Source organism: Lepisma saccharinum, chromosome 1 (assembly GCF_977018435.1).
Source record: "Lepisma saccharinum chromosome 1, izLepSacc3.1, whole genome shotgun sequence".
In the NCBI taxonomy this organism is placed as follows: domain Eukaryota; kingdom Metazoa; phylum Arthropoda; class Insecta; order Zygentoma; family Lepismatidae; genus Lepisma; species Lepisma saccharinum.
Genome location: NC_139229.1, coordinates 51,728,396 through 51,748,817, shown reverse-complemented (window position 1 = coordinate 51,748,817; position 20,422 = coordinate 51,728,396). Strand labels below are relative to the sequence as shown.

The window sequence follows — 20,422 nt, the reverse complement described above, 5'->3', positions numbered from 1 at the left end:
TGGCGCAATGGTTGCGTCTTCGTCTTGTAATCAAGGGGTTCTAGGTTCGACACCCGGTGGAGGCACATAGTGGTTCGGATCCCACTTTAAACTGTAGGTCCAGTCCCGATTAGCCGTACTGTGCATAAAGTGGACTTAAAGCAATAACTCAATGAATTAATCAAATCTTATTCGCTAAATGCATTCTCAAAATCTGATAAGAATACAAAAGAATCAAACTTCCCATATCAGTTTGAAATCTCTCAACATTTTAGAATTTACTGAAAGTACAAAGAAAATGTGCTGCATGTAAAGATCAGTCAAATACCAATCTGATAGGACACAATATATCTCTCAATATACTCGTCGGACTATCTTAGCTATTTACAAATTTAGCCCAGTTATGTACAGGGCAAATATATATTAATATAAAGGAGTTAGGCATCAATGGATAGGGAAACTCAAAATGTGTAAGCATATACTTGATGCTCGGTCAGGGTTAATCGCTATTGTTGCAAGGTTGCGAGTGAACAGGAGAAAGTATACGGCCACAGATAAAGATATATATTTTCATCTGTGATATGGCTGTGTTGGAGCTAGCAAATACAAAAAACGTCACAAAAGTTACAAAGGCATATCCGTACACACTTTGGTAAAGATCCACCATCTCGGAAGAACATTCACCGTTGGTACCATCAGTTTTACAGAACTAGTTATGTGTGTAAAAAGAAGAGCACAGGGCTGATACGTGTTACTAATGCTAATGTTAACAAAATCAGAGAAACCTTCAAACGAAGCCCGCAAAAATCACCAGAATTAACTGGAAAAAATGAGGGAACATAAAATTAATACATTCCAATTTTCTTTGTGGCTGAATTATAAATTTATTGGAAGCAATATGTTGATCAGATAGTTCAAAATTACACTCAAAATTGCGTTTTTTTTAAATTTATTACCTTACACATATACAAGTGTCTAAACATTAATACAGAAAACGTTTCTAAACATTGCTCATTACAAGAAAATAAAATCTAATGTTTATTTGTAACATTACATATACGTACATCTTATTTCAAAATCATTACTTTCATTTCATTATAAGTATAATTGATGCTATGTAAGTAAATGCTCTTAAGAATATCCAAGAGACACGTCCGAAAATGTTTTCAAATAGGTGTTTCCAGTACATGAAGTAACGTTGCATGTGTATACAGGGATTTTATCTGCAGATACTAAATTTCTAAAATATGAAAATACAGTAAAGTGAATCAATCCGGTTGAAGATGTTTTAAGATGCAATGAGTGGAGAATTGATAAACACTGTCTGTGGTATATCTCAACATAATAATTGAAATGGCAGTCAGTAGAGTTTACTGGTAAAGAAAAGGGAAATGTACATTTAAAGTATTCCGACATAGAAAAGTTATTTCCATAGTATAATTGGTGACAATACATTTTAAATGCATTAAACACATTATGGTAAACATTGATAGTCTAAGAAAAAACTTATAAGGAGGGAACGTGAGATGTACAACGTAAAAAATAAAATTATAAGGGGGATCATCCTTTAATAAAAATGTAAAAGGGTTATATATTAGGGGAATTTAAAAATTTTAAATCAATCTCAACAACATTCTTGCAAATGGAAACAAGAAATAGAATTGAAAGAGGAAAGTAAATAATCAGCACAAAGCTGTAAAATCAAATGTAATGCATTTTAACATATACACATTTCAGTGAAAATAATTGAAGCTGTAATCTCCCAAAAAAAATTGTAATCTCGTTATCAAGAACAGGGAAAATTGAATCTAACTATATTCGGAAGAATTCCAGATTGACAGATTGAAATTGTTAATAACTTTTAAGTATTAAGAAATCGACAATGACATTAAAAGCTTGAGAAACAATACAATGGAATGCTCCGAAATCCTTAAGTTGTCGTTTCATCTCGATTTCGAATAACTTTCTAAACACAAAATTTCAAAAATATGAATAATTTTCAACTTTCCGTATGAAACTTAATAATGAAACTGTTGTTTTATTAAACACCTTAAATTAGATTTCTAAGAAAAACTTCGTAGATATACGTAGTTCAATTCTCAAAACTCGTAAGCTCCATTTACACCAATTATTCTTGTCAATAGCAGAAATTAATTAAGAGTGTAACTTCGAACCGTTTGAAGGTTGAATTGGTTTTACTGCGTAGTATTCGTAGAATGAATGAATGAAGACTGTGATAAATAAATGCCAGAACGGAGTGGATACAAAACTGGAGAAGTGGGAGCTACGGAATGTCACGAAGTGAGAATTTATTTCAACGTTGAAAATCACATTGCTTCCTCGGGAGAGTTGAAGTTTCAAATCGAGATGATGTTCAGTTGAAGTATCAAGTATTCTTTTTTAAATAATATTGAACATTATAAAGTTGTACTCCAGAATAGGAATATCATATATGTTACGTAAACAAGCACCATATTTATTGAATTGGCAGTTTCAATACTCGCAAGATATTGTTTTGTCACGCCATGTAACTGACTGTTTACTTTACAGATGTTAAAATTCATCCTAGTAACAATAGTTGAAGTAGGAAATAATCACTGATAAAAATAAAGAATCTGTTGGATTTTAGAATTTGAAATTTTGCAAGGAAAGCTAATGTTAATTTAAAATATATCCTATTTTAGTAGCTTCCATGTCTCTCGTATTATTATTATCATCATCGATTTTCAAATTCAGATTTTTGGCATTTTGTTTCTTTCCTATGATTGCGCTTTGTCGTCGAACTTTCATTTAAGAAGAATTATGAAGCTTATTAGTTACAAAACGGTTCGAAACTGTTGCGTTGCAAGAGGAATGTTGTGAATTCTTTATCGTAAGAGAATAACTGACAACTTGTCAGAATTTTTAGAATCGTTCCCTGGGCCTTTTATGATTTTTGATCGTCAAACAGGTCTTTTAGAAGTGACTCATTCATTATCTGATTCGGCAGCGTCACTTTGATTCGAGGATCGTCTTCCATCGCCGACTGCGTGGCAATTCTGGCGTTGCTGTTTCCTGCCCAGCATCTGGGAAGAGAAATTCGTGAATATGTTAATACCACTAGACACTAGAGAGAAATGTTTTGTTGTTGTCTTTTTTACTGTTATGGTAATATTTAACGGACTACAAACACCATTATTTTCCTGCAGAATATGCGATTAGTAGAAACTAAAGTTGAAAGAAAACCCCTTCAATTAAAGTAAATGACAATGTTAGTTGCTCGTTGTTACTAGAATTGTACTATTCGATATACGACTCGCATAATCGAATTCATCTAATCATAATGGCAAAAAATTATCGATTACTGTCTTCGTGTATTATTTTGTCCTGATTGCAACTATGTAATGTCCAAAGGAGCAACCGAGCGATAATATATCAGGAAGTGAATGATGAGCAAAGAACAACTCAGCCGTGACGAACTAATAACTTATGGGTGATTATCAGAGAACAACTGAATGTCAAGAAGCAAATTGACAATGATGAAAAAGCCACTGAATAATAAACAGGGATAAATTGGGAGAAAACATGATTAAAATTTCAATACTTTTATTCTGCATAATTACTCACCTGTTTTCACCTTTTCAAGTAATAAGGAGCATGTTTGCAATTAAAAGGAATAAAGTAAAATAAATGTCCTGACTGAAACTATTGTTACGGTGATGGACTCCTCATGAAGAACAAAGTAAAATATTACTGAAGATTAAAATATCTATACCTATGATATAACCTGAGGCTGTGTAAGGATAGTCAGCACAAAAAGATGAATACAAAGGAAATAAGAAACCCCACCAGATCCTCGCCAGTCTTCAACGGTGCACTTTCATGGTGTATTACAAGGTGAGGGTGACATATTAAAGATTTCTAGAAAGTTCACGTCTTAAGACTCTGTATTCAAAGACAAGCTGAACAGTTGTTAGAAAGGTAACCGATATAGGTATATACCGCGTGAGGCACCTAAAAGTACCACCTGAAATAGCGAAGAAACCAGAAACAGTAGCGATGTGAGGTTTGCGGGAAACAATAATATCAAATGGGGCTCGTAAATCGGAGGTATGGGGTGGGTCGAAAAATATCGACAAATGGGGCATCTGGAGCAAAGTCATATTTTTTTTAATGGAACGATATACAATAACATGCATAATATAAAAGAGCACACGCAGAGAAACACAACGCCGTTGGTCTCATGCATCTACTGCACATAGGAACGAAGATATGGCCATGTGAAAATATGTAAACAAACTAACAAGTGGCCCACTTGACCGTCAGTACCACGGCATGTAAGACTTCTCAGGTGCCTGACAGAACTGCCTTTACGCAGAGCAAGTTTTGATAGCAGGTCCACGAGATCGTGTTAGTTCATAGCAAGCAGTCGTAGTGGTAAGAGCGAAGATTATGGTGTTCACAAACATAGAAAAAGCGGACATGATCCTGATTTATGGGGAATGCCGAAAGAATGCCTCAGAAGCCTACCGTGTGTACGCAGAGCGATATCCGGACAGACGACAGCCATCTCGACGTCTGTTTGGTAAGTTATTTATTAAATTAAGAGACACCGGAAGTGTAACACCACGAGCACGTGTGCGGAACAAGCCAACTACAGGTGAGGCAGGTGCAGCAAATGTTCTCGCCGCTGTTGCTGTGAATCCGCACGTTAGCTCCCGTGAAATTGCCAGGGATGCTGGGATGAGTCAGCGAAGTGTATTGCGCATTCTGCACACACACACAAGTTTCACACATATCATATCTCCCTCTATCAGGAACTTCACGAGAATGATTTTGTGGACCGTGTTCGGTTTTGCACATGGTTGTTACGACACGACACACCCGATTTGTCACGTATCCTCTTCACTGACGAGGCAACTTTTACCAATCATGGAAATGTCAACCTAAGGAACATGCACTATTGGTCGGTGACAAATCCACATTGGCGTCATTTTCATTATGCTGTAACACTGTCAAATACATGGTGCTGACGATGTCTACTGTATTTTTTCTTCCTTTAACACGTTGTGTCTTCATCTTGTCCAATGGCCTCCGACATCTCATACTTGTACATGCCGTGGTACTGACGGTCAAGTGGGCCACTTGTTAGTTTGTTTACATATTTTCACATGGCCATATCTTCGTTCCTATGTGCAGTGGATGCATGAGACCAACGGCGTTGTGTTTCTCTGCGTGTGCTCTTTTATATTATGCATGTTATTGTATATCGTTCCATTTAAAAAAAATATGACTTTTCTCCAGATGCCCCATTTGTCGATATTTTTCGACCCACCCCATACCTCCGATTTACGAGCCCCATTTGATATTATTGTTTCCCGCAAACCTCACATCGCTACTGTTTCTGGTTTCTTCGCTATTTCAGGTGGTACTTTTAGGTGCCTCACGCGGTATATATATATATCAGTTGAACAGGGGATATTCCAAGGGTATTTTTGTACGCAGAATTTTTTCGGAGGGGGCTGGAATTGTGAATATGGATATTACGTACCTTTGTTCTACGGTTGGGATACAGAATAAAGTATTTCGTAATTGCAATTTGTAACCTTCATTTTAAATGTTCGAAGACAAAAAATGTTAATCGGGAACCATTATAAGGGAGGGTTGCGTCTATCACATTGGTCTTTCCAGAGTTCTACATTGCTTTCATTTGAAAATATTGATTTTTCTCAACATTTTGGAAAGGGCTGTACCCCTTCAGGTCCTGCTGCGTACGTCAGTGTTAGATATAACCAAGGAACGCGTGAACAAGGATCAAATAAAAATTGGGTGAAAATGAGAGGAAATCTGCAGTAATCAGAAATTGAATGATTCAGAAAACAACTCGGGAATGATCGAAGAAGTTATGTAGTAATAATTAAAGAGCAGAACGATGGTCAAAGAACAAGTGAATGATGTCAAAAGAGGTACTGAGCAATGATCAAAGATCAAGTGGACTGTTGAAAGAGGAGCTGTTGGATGATCAAAGAGCAGATGACGAAACACTTTGTCCGCCGAGAGTTGATTTATTTGACGCGCCTCGGATTACATACGATCCGAACTCTGTACATTTTGACTTGATTGCCAGAAGTGGCAGAGCTTCCTAATCTTACCTCCGTGCCAAGCCGTTGCTCACATCCCAGGAGAGCGTCATGGCGGCTGCGGAAGACGCTTCCTCCGATCCATCCAGCAGAAGTCCGAAGCCTCCATTCATCACTTCTCCCCTGGAAAGAAACGCCATCGACACAAATCAGCATTCTTAAAGGAGACCCGCTGCGTGTTTAAATATAAATACCACTCTTCCATTTTTCTCCTGGTGATGTACGGCCTTTGGCGGGTGCCACGCATGGTGAAATGTATAGGCTGTTATATATTACCGCGTGTCGGCGGTGGCTGAACATAAATTTCAAATTGCGAAGGAGTTTATTTGGAGATATTGCGGATGTCTTGTTTGTATTCCGGTTCGCATCGTAAATTGGCGAACGTCTTGTTGGTATTTGGTCTAGGAAATTAAGGATGTATGGATTTGCTTCGAACATTTCTTCGACTTGACTGAATGTTTTGGCTGAAGCCTTGAACTGTTAAGTTCTTTTACCTCGGGCATAGAGAACGCGCGTGGGTATCTGGCTGAGAAGACTGCTTCTGTACAAATAAATATATTTCCATTAACATGTTTAATACAATCCCTGTTATAATTCCACATTTGGAAAAGCAGATCGATTACCTCTTGCCATCTACTGGGCAAAGTGGATGGAAATGGTCTACATCTAGAGATTTATCCGAATGTTACATCTTGTCAATATGTGTATCTTAGAAGTTTAAACGATAGAAAACAAAATTTGAAACACACTAGGAGTTAACAATTGCCAGATTGAAGGAAATATCGACTGATCTTCGATGTAACTTAGCCTTGCAGCTTGTGAAAAGGGCACGACTTCTTCCGGGTCAGTCTTCTACGAAGCACAAAGACACATCGTAGGATCTCAGAAAAATCTGCCCCCGAAGAGCAAAGACATTGCGCACTCAAGAATCATGTTCAATTCTCCCGCTACGGGTTTAGATTCGCTCTTGGGCTACACTGTTCCTTCCGCACAACTAAGTGTCCAGTTGGTGAATAGAACATTAAAAGTTCACCTGTAACCGTTCAGGTCCATATCTGTATCATTTTGCACATATATTACTAACTCAATAGCTGCTTTGTTTTTGGTGGACAATTGTATACGAATAGAACTCATCTAAGCGGAAGTATGTTCTGCGAGTTTCAAACTTGGCTCAGCTCTATCCGTAATTTTGAAACATTACACGAAATATCTGGAACTTTTTCGTCCTTAGCAATGCCTGATAGTATCTTATGAATGTGTTAGGCCTGTGCCCGTGCGAAGCGATAGTCGCTTTCACACGTCATCTATACATATCTCAATGGACTATAACAGGCAAATTCTGCGTATGCATGGCATCTCTTGTATTGTGCAGATCAGTATATCGTAACATACCCCATCGGTACGAGTAGAATCTTATCCAGACTTGTCTAGATTTTGTTGAGAAAGAGGTTTTTACACAGGAAGTTGCCGTGACTCACCTGGTGGAAGGTGAATGAAGGTCGGGGCAATATGAACAAAACCAGGTAATCTAGCAAGCAAGGGGTCTTTTGATTGTCATCGCCGAGAAGAGTAACACTGCTAGGGGAGAGTCTATTCGTACTGAACGGGGTAAGTTATCCCTGTACCTGAAACCTGCCATTCTCAGTCAGATGGTTTGGGACTTGAACATCTGTCATGTCATTTACTTGCTTATTAGTTTAGTTACCCTTTAGGGCCATCGCAGCCAGCAAGTGTTGTAATTTAAGGATGGGCTACAACCCCATTGGTTCGATTCCAGTTCTACAAGATAGAACGTTACGATATTACCGAATTATAATCTGAAATTCATCTCAGTGATTATCATATGGCCGGGTAAGAAATATTCAAAAAGAGGTTTTTTCCTCTCTTAGTCAACAAACAACTTTCTTCCAGCAGATATTGTGAGGGTGGTTGATTCTACTATCTTTTTTTAAGCAACCTAGAGAGAATCGGACTAAGAACTGTTCTGACTAATCGGAAGTTCCTTAAATATAGAACACTAAAAACAACAAACAACCTTACCAGCCAACACCACCTCCATTGTGAAGAGCTACCCACGTCGCCCCTCTGAAGGAATTCCCTATGCAAGTTTGAACGGCCATGTCTGGAAAAAGGTGAAAAAAAGTGCATCACTTAAAAGTTACACGAACATATTATGAAATACATGGGATGGACAAAAATATGGAAACACCTGCGAAGAAAATCCGGAATCCTGTAGCTAATAAGTACGGAGACAAATTTATGATAAATAAAAACTGAGGAGAGCGGTAAATAAAATGTTAGATCAGCGGTATATACCAGCGGTGGAAAAAAAAATGGCACACACTTTTTCATCATGAGAGGAAACAACATACAAAAGATCTATAAATTGATAAACTACTTCATTTTTATATACTGTACACATACACAAGTACTTAGCTGTCCAACCGAAAAGAAAACATGAACACAAAATCACTTCATTTCTAAATTGCATATTTCAAGTGATTTATTCATTGTATGTATTTAAAGGATATCCTTGCTGTCCAACAAATAAAATAATCACTACTGCATATACACAAACACTTGTTGAAAGTCACATGATGATAAAAAAAATTCATTCATGACTGAACACAAATGACACCATTGTTTCCCTTGATGTGCGGGAACAGACTAATCTTATCGCTGCTACAGCTAGCAAGTTCAATGAAACTGGAAGTTGATTAGACATTCGGGGGAAGAAAGGAATGCAGCTTGACAGTGAGCGAAGGTTTCGAACTGAGATTATGCATGGTAAATCACAATTTGCAGCGTCTTCCTGATGTGATCGAAGATAAAACGTTCTTCAGCTGCAAGTGGTAGGAAACTTTAGGCAAACGTTTCCTTACAAATTGACAGTTTGCGCGAAAAACCTCGATTGCCGGTTTTTGCGTGTTTTCTACTTAATTTGATGATATTTCACGGTTATTTCACGAAAAGCGTTCATTTCGTGGAAAAGCACACATTTCGCATTACTTCGCGAATAAAACTCATGCATATTTCATCATTGGGGGTGTAGTTACGTGCAGAATGTTCAAAATTGCATCTTCTTTTCACATTTCGCGATTTCGCGCATCGCAAAATTTCAATGTCCCTACTAATAAGGTGCAGGACCGCCTTTAGCTTCCAAAACGGCCTGCAGTCTCCGAGGAATGGACAAATACAAGTCCTGGATGGTGAATAATGGGATCTTGCACCATTCTTCGTGCAAAACATGGCCACAATCCTCCTCAATGTCCTTCCGTCTCTGTCACTCAGTGTTCATTTTCGTCCACGCAGGTGTTTATGTGATGATGTCTTTCCAGACACACTATTATGTCATCATGATCTTGGATAGAGTCCCTCTCGATATGCCAAATAACATGGCTACTTTGGTTCCAGAGGCGCCTGCAAGACGTGCACCAACAATTTGACCTCTTTGAAATACTGTCAGCTCGGACATGATTCAGTATCAACTGCACTGCACGCTATCACAGCGCAACTGTCGACTAGTGATGGGTCGTTCGTGAACGAGTCGTTCCTTTTGAACGACTCCCTCTTGGGAACTGTGAACTGCTCGCTCCTTCGGAGTGAACGAGCAGTTCCTCTGTGGTCGTTCCTCGGAGTCGTGAGCTTTGAGCCGCTCCTGCAGTTCCAGCTCCGTCGATGACTTATGACTGCGAGAGAGAGCGACGGTGTTTTGTTTTGTTTCTGCTGTGTACGTGCTCTGGTTTTCTTGTGGTAGGTGGAGTAGTAGGCGGAGTTCCCTCTCTCCTAATTCTTTTCACTCAAGTTAACTCCAGCAAGTCATTCCCCACCCCCCCCCCACCCTCACTTCAGCTGCACGAAACCAACATCGAGAGGAGTTGATCGTTCCTTTGAACGGCTGCTTGAGTGAGCGAGCTCCGGTGAACTGCCTCCCGAAAAGGAACTGCCATGACAAGTGGTAGTTCCTCAGGAGTCGTGAGCTTTGCTTGTATGCTGCCAACGCTCCCAGTCGATGACTCACTCCTACGAACCTGCGCGAGAGAGGGAGAGGGGGAGAGAAAGTGAGAGCGAGCGAGGTCCCGTCTTTTGTTGCTGGTTGTTGATAGTGGCGGTTTTCCGCTTAGTTATGTGTGCAACTCTGTTTACAACAGCAATGCTGCAGTAGCTCAACAATGAGGGAGGGATGATGATTTAAGAGGTTCTTCAGTTACCAATTTGGTTTTCCTGATTTTTTTAAAAAATACTTTTAGTTGAAACTTTTGAATTTCTCAAAATTTCGGGAGGGAACTGCAGCCCCATGAGTCCCCCTCGACCCAATCACCCATTCAATATTACATAAATTCTGAATTCAACCTAAATTTTAGGATCTTACTAAACATTCTGTAGATACTCTTGTGAGGATATCAGTCAAACACATAATGTTCGTTCACTTCCAATCAATATATAATTCACTATTTGATATCGCTAACCTAAGAAGCTTGTTAGTATGATAAAAATATGCACCAGTGAAACAGAAAGTAAAATTCGTGTGGGTATTAATATGTCTGACAAATTTACAATTCATGATGGGTTAAAACAAGGAGATGCATTATCTCCATTGCTCTTTAATTTAGCCTTAGAATATGCTGTAAGGAAGGTAAAAGAAACTAACGAAGGACTAAAATTAAATGGTGTGACTCAGTTGTTAGCATATGCAGATGATGTAGACTTACTGGGGGATGATGTGAATACAATTAAGAATAATGCTAAAATATTTTTCAAAACTGCTAAAGAGATAGGTTTGGAAGTTAACAAAGAGAAAACTAAATATATGCTTACAGGCCGAAACCAAGTGTTAGGTAATAATCAAAATCTAATTATTGATAACAACTCGTTTGAACCAGTTTCCAAATTCAAATACTTAGGAGTAATATTAACAAATGAAAATTATATTAAAGAGGAAATAAAAAGTAGGCTTAATTCAGGAAATGCATGTTACTTCTCTCTTCATAAACTTTTATCTTCTCGTTTAATATCTAAGAAACTAAAAGTTAAAATATACAAAACAGTAATTTTGCCTGTAGTATTATATGGGTGTGAAACTTGGTCCCTTACATTGAAAGAGGAAGATAAATTGAGAGTATTTGAAAATAAGGTCCTTAGGAAAATATTTGGACCTAAAAGGGATGAGGAGACAGGTGAGTGGAGAAGGTTACATAATTTAGAACTACATAATTTGTATTCATGTCCAGATATTATTAGAATAATTAAATCAAGAAGACTTAGGTGGGCAGGCCATGTGGCACGAATGGGAGAGGAAAGAGGAGTTTACAGGATTCTTGTTGGGAAACGTGATGGTAAGAGACCTGTAGGAAGGCCAAGACGAAGATGGAGGGACAACGTTGAGATGGACCTAAAGGAAATCGGTAGGGATGGAAAAGAGTATATAGATCTTGCTCAAGATAGGGAAACATGGAAGGCCTGTGTTGCTGCAGCCATGAACCTTCGGGTTTAAGAAGGCTAGAGAGAGAGAGAGAGATATCGCTGTGTAGACAACAATGAAATTAATATAAACTATAAAGGATGGATAATATTGAGTAATCGGAAGTCGACGTAGCTCATCGTCCCCCCCCCCCACCCCCGAGAGAATCCACTCCCAAAAAGGCCAAGCACGGCGAAGCCGGTTGCCTAGGGGTAGCAAGCGAAAGCGTGGGTCTCCGCCTCCCTGCCTCTGCCTGAAATGCGAGCGAGCGAAGGGTGCATGTTGACAGGAAAAGATGTCCTGTACGACTGGACAAAAAAAAAATCAGACTCTCAGACGTTTGGCAACACCGCTTCCGCCCCCCCCTTTTCACACTAGCACAAGTGGAGACGAAAAGTCTGGGGTTCCTCAAGTCCAAACTCTAGCCGGAGTGACTTTAGTAGCTGTTTATGTTTTCTTCCATATCTTGCGCGAAGGCGGATTCCTCCCCTCTAATTCTTTCCATCCCCTCCCCCGCCCAACGAAACCAACTTGGAGCTGTGTTGGTATGGTAGCTCCTGTGAACGACTCTTTCAACGAGCAAGCTCCAATGAACTGCCTTTCTAAAAGGAACTGCCTCGTCCGAGAGCATGCTCCGTGGCCTCGTCGTTCCTTTGAACGACTCCTGGTGAACGACTCCTTTCGGTGAGCGAGCTCCGGTGAACTGCCTCCCGAAAAGGAACTGCCATGACCCATCACTACTGTCGACTCCTATCAGTCCGACAGGGTCCTATCTCAAGGCAACAAAAGAATGTTGCATCGCGTGCGATTTCAAGTGGAAAAAATGCGTCGACATCACCGGTTCGATGTCGTGGTGTTTCCATATTTTTGTCCGTTCCCTGTATTCTTCTGTGAAGATATAGTTTTTGTTTTGCTTTCCATGAATAGTGCATATTTTAAAAAAAGAATGATGAATTCATATTTTCAAATTATTAAATACTCATTTATTTAATTATTTTTTCTGACTGTGCTTCTGTCTTTGTGTGTGTCTGTGGAGGGGGGACAGTTGAAAGTCAACAACTGGCACAGTTTTAATTCATCGATGTCTTCTAACCATTTCAGCTATAAATATTAAACTTGACGGGTTGAAATAATTGTGAACATAGTTGTATCGATTAAGCTATTTGGAAACTATACATACGACAAAGATAACTTCTTTTTATCGCATTCAAATTCCAATTAATTGTGATATAATGGACAGAGTAACGCGTTACGAAGCCTGAGATCCCAGGTTCGAACACTTGTCAGTCATGGAGGTATCGTTGTTTTTGTCCCATCACCATTTTATCTATCTGTTCATCGTTCGTACCCATCGTCGCGATTAATTCAAGATGTGGAAAAGAGACGTAAAATAATCAAAATGTAAATAGAAAATTATCCTCAATGGCAATTCCTTAAAAGTTTATAACCAATATGTTAGTGTAGTGACTAGTTGTTACTTTGCCCAGTTTTTATTACTTTAAAAACTTCCCATAATTCCTTCCGCGGAGAACTTCTAGACCTTACCAGCGTACTCTGAGACCACCTCAGATGTGAGATAAACTATATGGCATTTGAAGAATTATCGTAAGAATCCACGCTGATGTTCGTTCCATATATTTACACTTGGAAAGATTGATTGATTTGCTTCATTTTACTTCGCTTCTTGTGCGACTTTTGGCTAATATGCGAAGATTTGGATGAGTGATGATATGATGAAAGTGAGGAATGGACACTCACAACCATCCATGCACAGGCCGGAATTCGAACTCGGAACCCCTGACCAACCACTCCGCACACTTGGAAAGAAAACATCGAGTAGGGAAATAACAATATTGCACAACAGAAATCATACATTTGTCAGCTTACATCATAATTTATATAAACAACTAACATCTCCTAGCAACCAGAACCAGATTTAGAGGTTAGTCAATAATAGATAGAACAGAATTACGTCATAATGTGAGAAAAGTATTGTTTTTAAATTTAACATTTTAAACGTAATTTGATGGGGGCGTACATCCATGGAGTACATCACCGTTAAGTAGTAAATGCAAGTTAAGTGGTTGATTTTCGTTTTCGCTACCGGGTTCGAGTCCCGACTGGGCCATTAATGTTTCTTTGTCAACTTTACTTATTCATCACCTATCTTCATCGTCGCGATTTGTCAAAAGTGGTAGAATACGACGCGAAATATATAAAAAATTAAAAGTAGCAAATGTAACCCCAACATCTGTATTCTGGGGAACAACTTTTTCCAAGTCAAATGTGGCGTTATTCACCATAATGATACTGAAATGCTTATTGTATACCGAAAGCTGACCTCCATGGCGGGAGTATTTAGCATAGCGTACTACAACGACATGGGTCTCTGCTTCGAATCCCGACTTGGGTGTTCTTTGTGACTGTTGCCCCTTCATCAATTTCATCATATCATCACTAGTGTTGGGCGATATATATCGTCTAGACGATATATAGCGATATTGAAAAAATATCGACCAGGCGATATCGTGGCTATTATCGTCACGATATTTTGGCGATATATATCGTGTCTGCGATATATCGTCTCAATATTTTGGACGATATATATCGTAAAGACAATATATCGCCGATATCACGATACGGAAAAAATATAGCATAGCATCGTCTGTGATGATATTTTATTGATGATTAATAGCGATATCAAATTACCGATATCGTCCATCCCTAATCATCACTCATCCCCATCTTCGGGATTACCCAAAAGTGGCAGTAATGAAGCGGAGCCCGAATTATGTAGTCCGTTATTGTGTCGATTATTTCATTTTATTTTATATATGTGTCTATCAACAACAAAGAAAAAATAAATATTTGCTTTGTATAACTAAGACGAACAACTGAGCAATGATGAACGAACAACCAATCAATGATCAATTGGAATCTGAACAACGATATGGAATGAACAGACTTTGACTAGGTTCTAACTGGACAAGCTGGTATATTTGCGGAATGTTTTCTCGCTGGTAGTCCAGGGTCCAGGTTGACAACTGCCGATTCCTTGTGACGAGTCGTTCTAGAACCGCAGGTTATTCGAATTAATGGGGAACCTGGATAAGCGCAGAAACCGGATGCTTCCCTGCAGAACCGCAAATATTGAAGCAAGCGATCCGCGAGCAGCCAAACAGCTCGTTTCGTGTGACTGCTCCTGTCGCGGTTGACGGGCGTCATTGTCTCTGCATAATCGATGCCGCACAATGTAATCAATATCCACGTTCAATCCGGTACTTCTGCACTTAATGGCTTAATAACCACGAATGAGACAAAGGATCCATGTTTAATTCAGCAGTTCCACGCTCGTCCCGTTGTTCAAACCAATGGATTGTTTACTTTTGAGATCCACGGCGCGAGTTCCCGCGAGGAATGCTTGTCGCTAGCCGGGAATTCCGTGCTTACTCGAGCTTATGTTGATGTCAGTTCGCCGTTTTAGACGTAATGAAGCCTTGTGATGTAGAATTAAAGTCGTGCGATGCGTAAAAACAAGTATCGAGTTTGAATCCTGAATTTTTGTGTGCATGTGCTGAGTTGGGGCGTTAAGTGAACCACTCACGAACTGTCCACCGGCGCCCCCGTGGTGGAGAGGTTAGCACATCGCGCTACGATGTCCCGGGTTCGAATCCTTGCCTGGGCATGTATGTTTGTGAGTGTCCATTCATCAATTTAATCATATCATCACTCATCCCCTTCTTCACAAATTAGCCAAAAGTGACAGAAAAGCGAAGTAAAATATAGCAAATCAACTTAAAAACAAATCTCCACCGGCGGTTCCGGGTTCAAATCTCTTCATGAACACGTTCCTATGTGTGTCATCATAAATTTAATGTAATTATCATTCATCCTTCATTTGATTTTTGTTATTTAATGTTCCTTTATCCTCCCTTTTGCCTAATCACGGTGATTAGTGCAAGTGATGACATGATGAAATTGATGGCTCGGGTACCCTTTTCTACACCCTCGATTTTTCGCACATTTCAAATATTCTCGTTACGAAAATTAGTTCTTCATAAGAAACGATGTTTCTAAACAGCGCGGAAAGTAATTTTTTTAGATCTACGTGCTAGGAAACTTACGTTTTTCAATATTTAAATTCCTTATGTAACGTCGAAACGGTTTTGCAGGGATATAATCATGGCGTCTCTTAGATTCATGTCACAGGCGCACGTCTGAACATTTTCTTTTTCTTCTTATCTTTGACTTGTGCAATGGGATAATTTGCAATTTTTTCTTGTTATGAATGACTTGTGCAATGGGATAATGGATAATTTGCGATTTCAATATATTATTTATGTAATTTATTGGCGGATTGGATATTTGAGACATTGACATTGTTTTGTGCGACTTTAGACATTGGAATTGATTTGTGTGACATTGAATTAATACAAAAGGACTAAATATGAGATTGACACACGTTCAACGGATGAAGGACATAGAGGACTTTGTTCGACGAGACATACGGGACATTGTACTTGACTTACAGGGAGATGGTCTGCTGCCCCACGAACCATTGGGGCGTGGATAGGTTAGTAGGGCCACGCAAAGGTTTCAATAGTGAAAAAGATAGCCCCACGAACCATTGGCGCGTGGATAGGTTAGTAGGGCCACGCAAAGGTTTCAATAGTGAAAAAGATAGCCCCACGAACCATTGGTGCGTGGATAGGTTAGTAGGGCCACGCAAAGGTTTCAATAGTGAAAAAGATAGCCCCACGAACCACTGGCGCTAGCCCCACGAACCATTGGCGCTAGCCCCCACGAACCATTGGCACGTGGATAGGTTAGTAGGGCCACGCAAAAGTTTCAATAGTTAAAAAGATAGCCCCACGAACCATTGGCGCTAGCCCCACGAACCATTGGTGCTAGCCCCACAAACCATTGGAGCTAGCCCCACGAACCATTGGCTAACGTTATACGTTATCTTGTGGAACATCGTGCACATTTCTTTTCGGCAACTGTAGGCCGTTTTCTGAATGACTTGTGGGCTGGGATAATTTGCGACTTCTTATTTTTATCATGGAACGACGGGGTAGGGCAATATTCTGTGGAAAAGGACAAAAAAGACGATTTATTGCATACGACTGACTGCACTTAACGACTTTTAGTTTCAACTTCCACCTGCAATGCCTGGCCTTGGGGAAAAGAGGTAAGTTAACTTCTCAGCTTTACTTTCAGCATTAAATTTGGCTAATTTTTGTTTCTTCATGAGTCAATGCGACAAAAGTGAGAAATAGTGTTCGGGGCAGGTGACACCGGCTAATTTTTAATGCCTTGGTAAATGTGCGATAACGCCCGGAAACCTTTCACTCGTAGCCCCAAAAACCATCCACGGATAGCCCCACAAACCATTCACACAAGGTTAGGTTAGGCCTGTTAGGTTAGGTTCCATTAGCACTCAATTCACCCCTAAATTCATCGAAAAAAGAAAGCGCGGCGAACATAGTTAAAAATACGTCCGAACTATTGCAAACGACAAAATCGCCACTTCAAACGGCTGTAGAGTCGTAAATACTTCTTTCCGCGCTCCAATGTTTTTTTATTCAGAAATAGGATCACATAACCTTCATAATGAAAGAAAAAAAAATTCAAAATTCGAGGGTGTAGAATAGGGTACCCGACCCATTTCGATGAAGGGACACTCACAATTAACACCCATGCTTAGGCCAGGATTCGAACCCTGGACTCCTGGCGCGCAGGCCGCTGTGCTAACCACTCATCACCGCCGAAATTGCCCTAAAGAGGCAGAAAAGCAACATTTGACAAGAAAAATACATACAAATAAAACAAATGATGGATAAGTTACCCATTCTTGTTTTCGAAAAATTGTCAATAACGGGACTATTTTTTTTTAATTCTATACAAGACAATACAAATTATAACCTAATTTGGTTCGTTGGTTGTAGTTGGTCAATACTTTTCTCTTGTTAAAATAATAATGTGTGATATTTTGTAGAAAAAAATATTATAAAGCATTTAACGTTAAATTACCGAGATAAATAGGAATATTTATGAAACGCCTCTATTCCTTCTTTTTCATCGTATCATGGTAATCTATTGATGAGTCTATTAAAATTGAAAACTTGTTCTTTCCTTGTGTTGTAATTTGTATTTATGTATGAGAAATCTAATTGCCAGCTTCCAACGTGGTCTACTTAGCGTAACATAGTATGAATCCAGGGGCCTCCCCGATAGGGTACCGGTAACGTCGTCGCCTTGTAATCAAGGAGTCCCGGGTTCGATACCCGGTGGAGGCACATAATGGTTCGGATCCCACTTTAAACTGTAGGTCCAGTCCCGATTAACCTTACTGTGCATAAAGTGGACTTAAAACACCAAATCAATCAAGCAAACAAATCCAGGAATCCTATAAGTTTCAAATCCTGCTTTCTTGTTACATTTGTTTCATCAGCTATCTATTTCATTAAATCATTATATATTATCGTTTCTCCTACCTGCAGTGAATGCTGAACCATCCTCTATGTTAGAGGTCTCGCGGAATGGACTGTCTGTTCCACTGACGTCATGATGATCCCTTGAAATAACTACTGGGCCCTGCAAGTATAGATAGATCAAACAGCTTAGCTATAACTCTTGAAATATCAAGGTCATACTTACCAATACTACGTAAAAACTCTATATGCTGACCAAGGCAGAAATTAATTTTATTATAAAACATAAACTAAACGTAACGTTTCAACCGTCTAGCAAGTCTTCTTCAGACTCTGCACCAAGTACAAATGTAATAACGTACAAAACAGGACGATATACGAGGGTGGTTCAGCATGCTCCGCCCCTGACACAGAAGGAGCCCTCGTAGGAAAACCAAATCACTGTCACTTTTCAACATAGTCCCCTGCAACATTAACACACTTTTCCAATCGGCCTTCCAGTGCTTCAATCCCAGCAGAAAAAAAATATTTTGGTTGCTCGTGCAACCAAGCATTCACAACATCCATAACCTCGGAATCACTGGCAAAATGTTTTCCACAAAGGTGTTTCTTCATGTTCGGGAACAGGTGGAAGTCACTGGGGGCCAGATCTGGAGAATAAGGGGCATGAGGGACAATTTCAAACCCTGCGGCATGAATTGCAGCCACCGCAACTTGGGAGGTGTGGGCGGGAGCATTGTCACAATGGAACAACACACCACGGGCGAACATTCCGCGACGTTTCTCCTTGATGGCAGTACGTAATTCTTCAATTAGGGTTGCAAAATAAACACCTGTGATTGTCTTTCCCTGTTGGAGATAATCTATCAAAAGGATTCCTTCTGCATCCCAGAACACAGATGCCATCTCTCTGCCCTTTGATGGTTGAACCTTGAATTTCTTTGGGGGTGTTTCCATTGCATGCTTTGGCGTTTACTTTCGGGATCGAAGTGGTGAACCCACGTTTCATCCATTGTAACAAATCTCTTCAGAAACTTTGGCTTGTCAGCCTTTATTCTCCGCAACAGGTTCTGACTTGTCACACGACGTGTCCTATTTTGGTTGACCGTCAGCATTCTCGGGACCCAATGTGCAGAGATTTTTTCCATTAACAAATGATGATGAAAAATTGAATGCACACTGCCAGTTGAGATGCCACATGTGTCTGCTATATGGCGGACAGTCACTCGCCGGTCTGCCAAAATCATGTCATGCACTTTTGTAATCATTTCTGCTGTGGTCACCGTTGCAGATGAGCCACCACCATGCTCATCTTCACAGGTCTGCCGACCACATTTAAATTCACGGCACCATCTCTTCACTGGATCATATGAGGTTCTAGAGTCTCCAAGAGTTCCCAGCATATCTGCATGGATGTCTTTCGGTGTTAGATTTTTCTTGAGTAAATATTTTATCACTGCTCGGACCTCAGATTTTTCCATTGTGTCACATGTGGCTACACTTCTTACTGATCATCAACGTGTAACAAAGAGAGAAATTGTTGTAAATTCTTGAAACTTTGTGGATATTAGTCTAAAGAATGAACAATGTTACATATAAAATTACAGGTCTCTATTATCAATGGAAATGGGTCAGGGGCGGAGCATGCTGAACCACCCTCGTATATATAAAAAATTACTCCCATCCAGACTATTGGAAAGTTGTTCTGGAACATTCTAGCAGGTGGATTTCCCTTGTCAACTGTACTTTCACCTGAAAGGCTAAACTTTTTCTTCCATCTGGAATGTGGTTGGACTCTCTATCTCACGCTCTTTTTCCTTCATTCTTCTTCCTTCTTCTCTCCTCTTTCTCTCTTGTCCTTTCCACTTTTTCAAACACCTTCTTCCATTCTTTGTTTATCTTCAGTCCCCCATTCCAGTTCATTGTGTCTTCTTCACCTTTCTTCTCTATTTCCTTGGCCTCCTTCCATTTTCTCACTAGTATTCTCTTCTCCCTTCCTATCTGCTTAGCCTCATCCCACTCTATGTCATGTCCTGTTTCTCTCGTGTGTTTAAACAACTTTCTAATATTCTGGAGGGGAGTAATTTTTGTGTATATATATCGTCCTTTTTGTACCTTGTTACATTTGTACTTGGTGCAGAGTCTGAAGAAAATCTTGCTAGAAGGTTGAAACGTTACGTTTAGTTTATGTTTTATAATAAAATAAATTTCTGCCTTGGTCAGCATATTGAGTTTTTCATATCATGGAAACAAGGCTTAATGGCGTTATAATTAAAATATGTGTCATCTGTAAAACACCAATGTTTGCCAGGTGTTGAATTTAAACCTCAACGAAACTATCTCATGACAACACAGATATTTCCCTTAAAATAGAAAATACGCAGTTATTAAATTGCATAAACGTAAAGGACAAATGAATCACAATGATC

At 39.5% G+C, this 20,422-nt stretch overlaps 1 protein-coding gene across 1 annotated transcript in view; it reads right to left on the bottom strand.

Moving 5' to 3' along the window:
- Window positions 1–923: 923 nt before the first annotated feature.
- Window positions 924–20,422, bottom strand: part of LOC145995147 (urocanate hydratase-like) — a 145,833-nt gene continuing 126,334 nt past the window's right edge. Inside the window, exons 12-15 of the mRNA XM_083131699.1 lie at window positions 18,057–18,156; window positions 8,139–8,220; window positions 6,111–6,221; window positions 924–3,044 (exon numbers count right to left, since the gene is read on the bottom strand). Of these exons, the coding sequence (XP_082987825.1) occupies window positions 2,906–3,044; window positions 6,111–6,221; window positions 8,139–8,220; window positions 18,057–18,156 (432 nt within the window). The 3' untranslated portion in view covers window positions 924–2,905. The remainder of the gene's footprint in view (window positions 3,045–6,110; window positions 6,222–8,138; window positions 8,221–18,056; window positions 18,157–20,422) is intronic.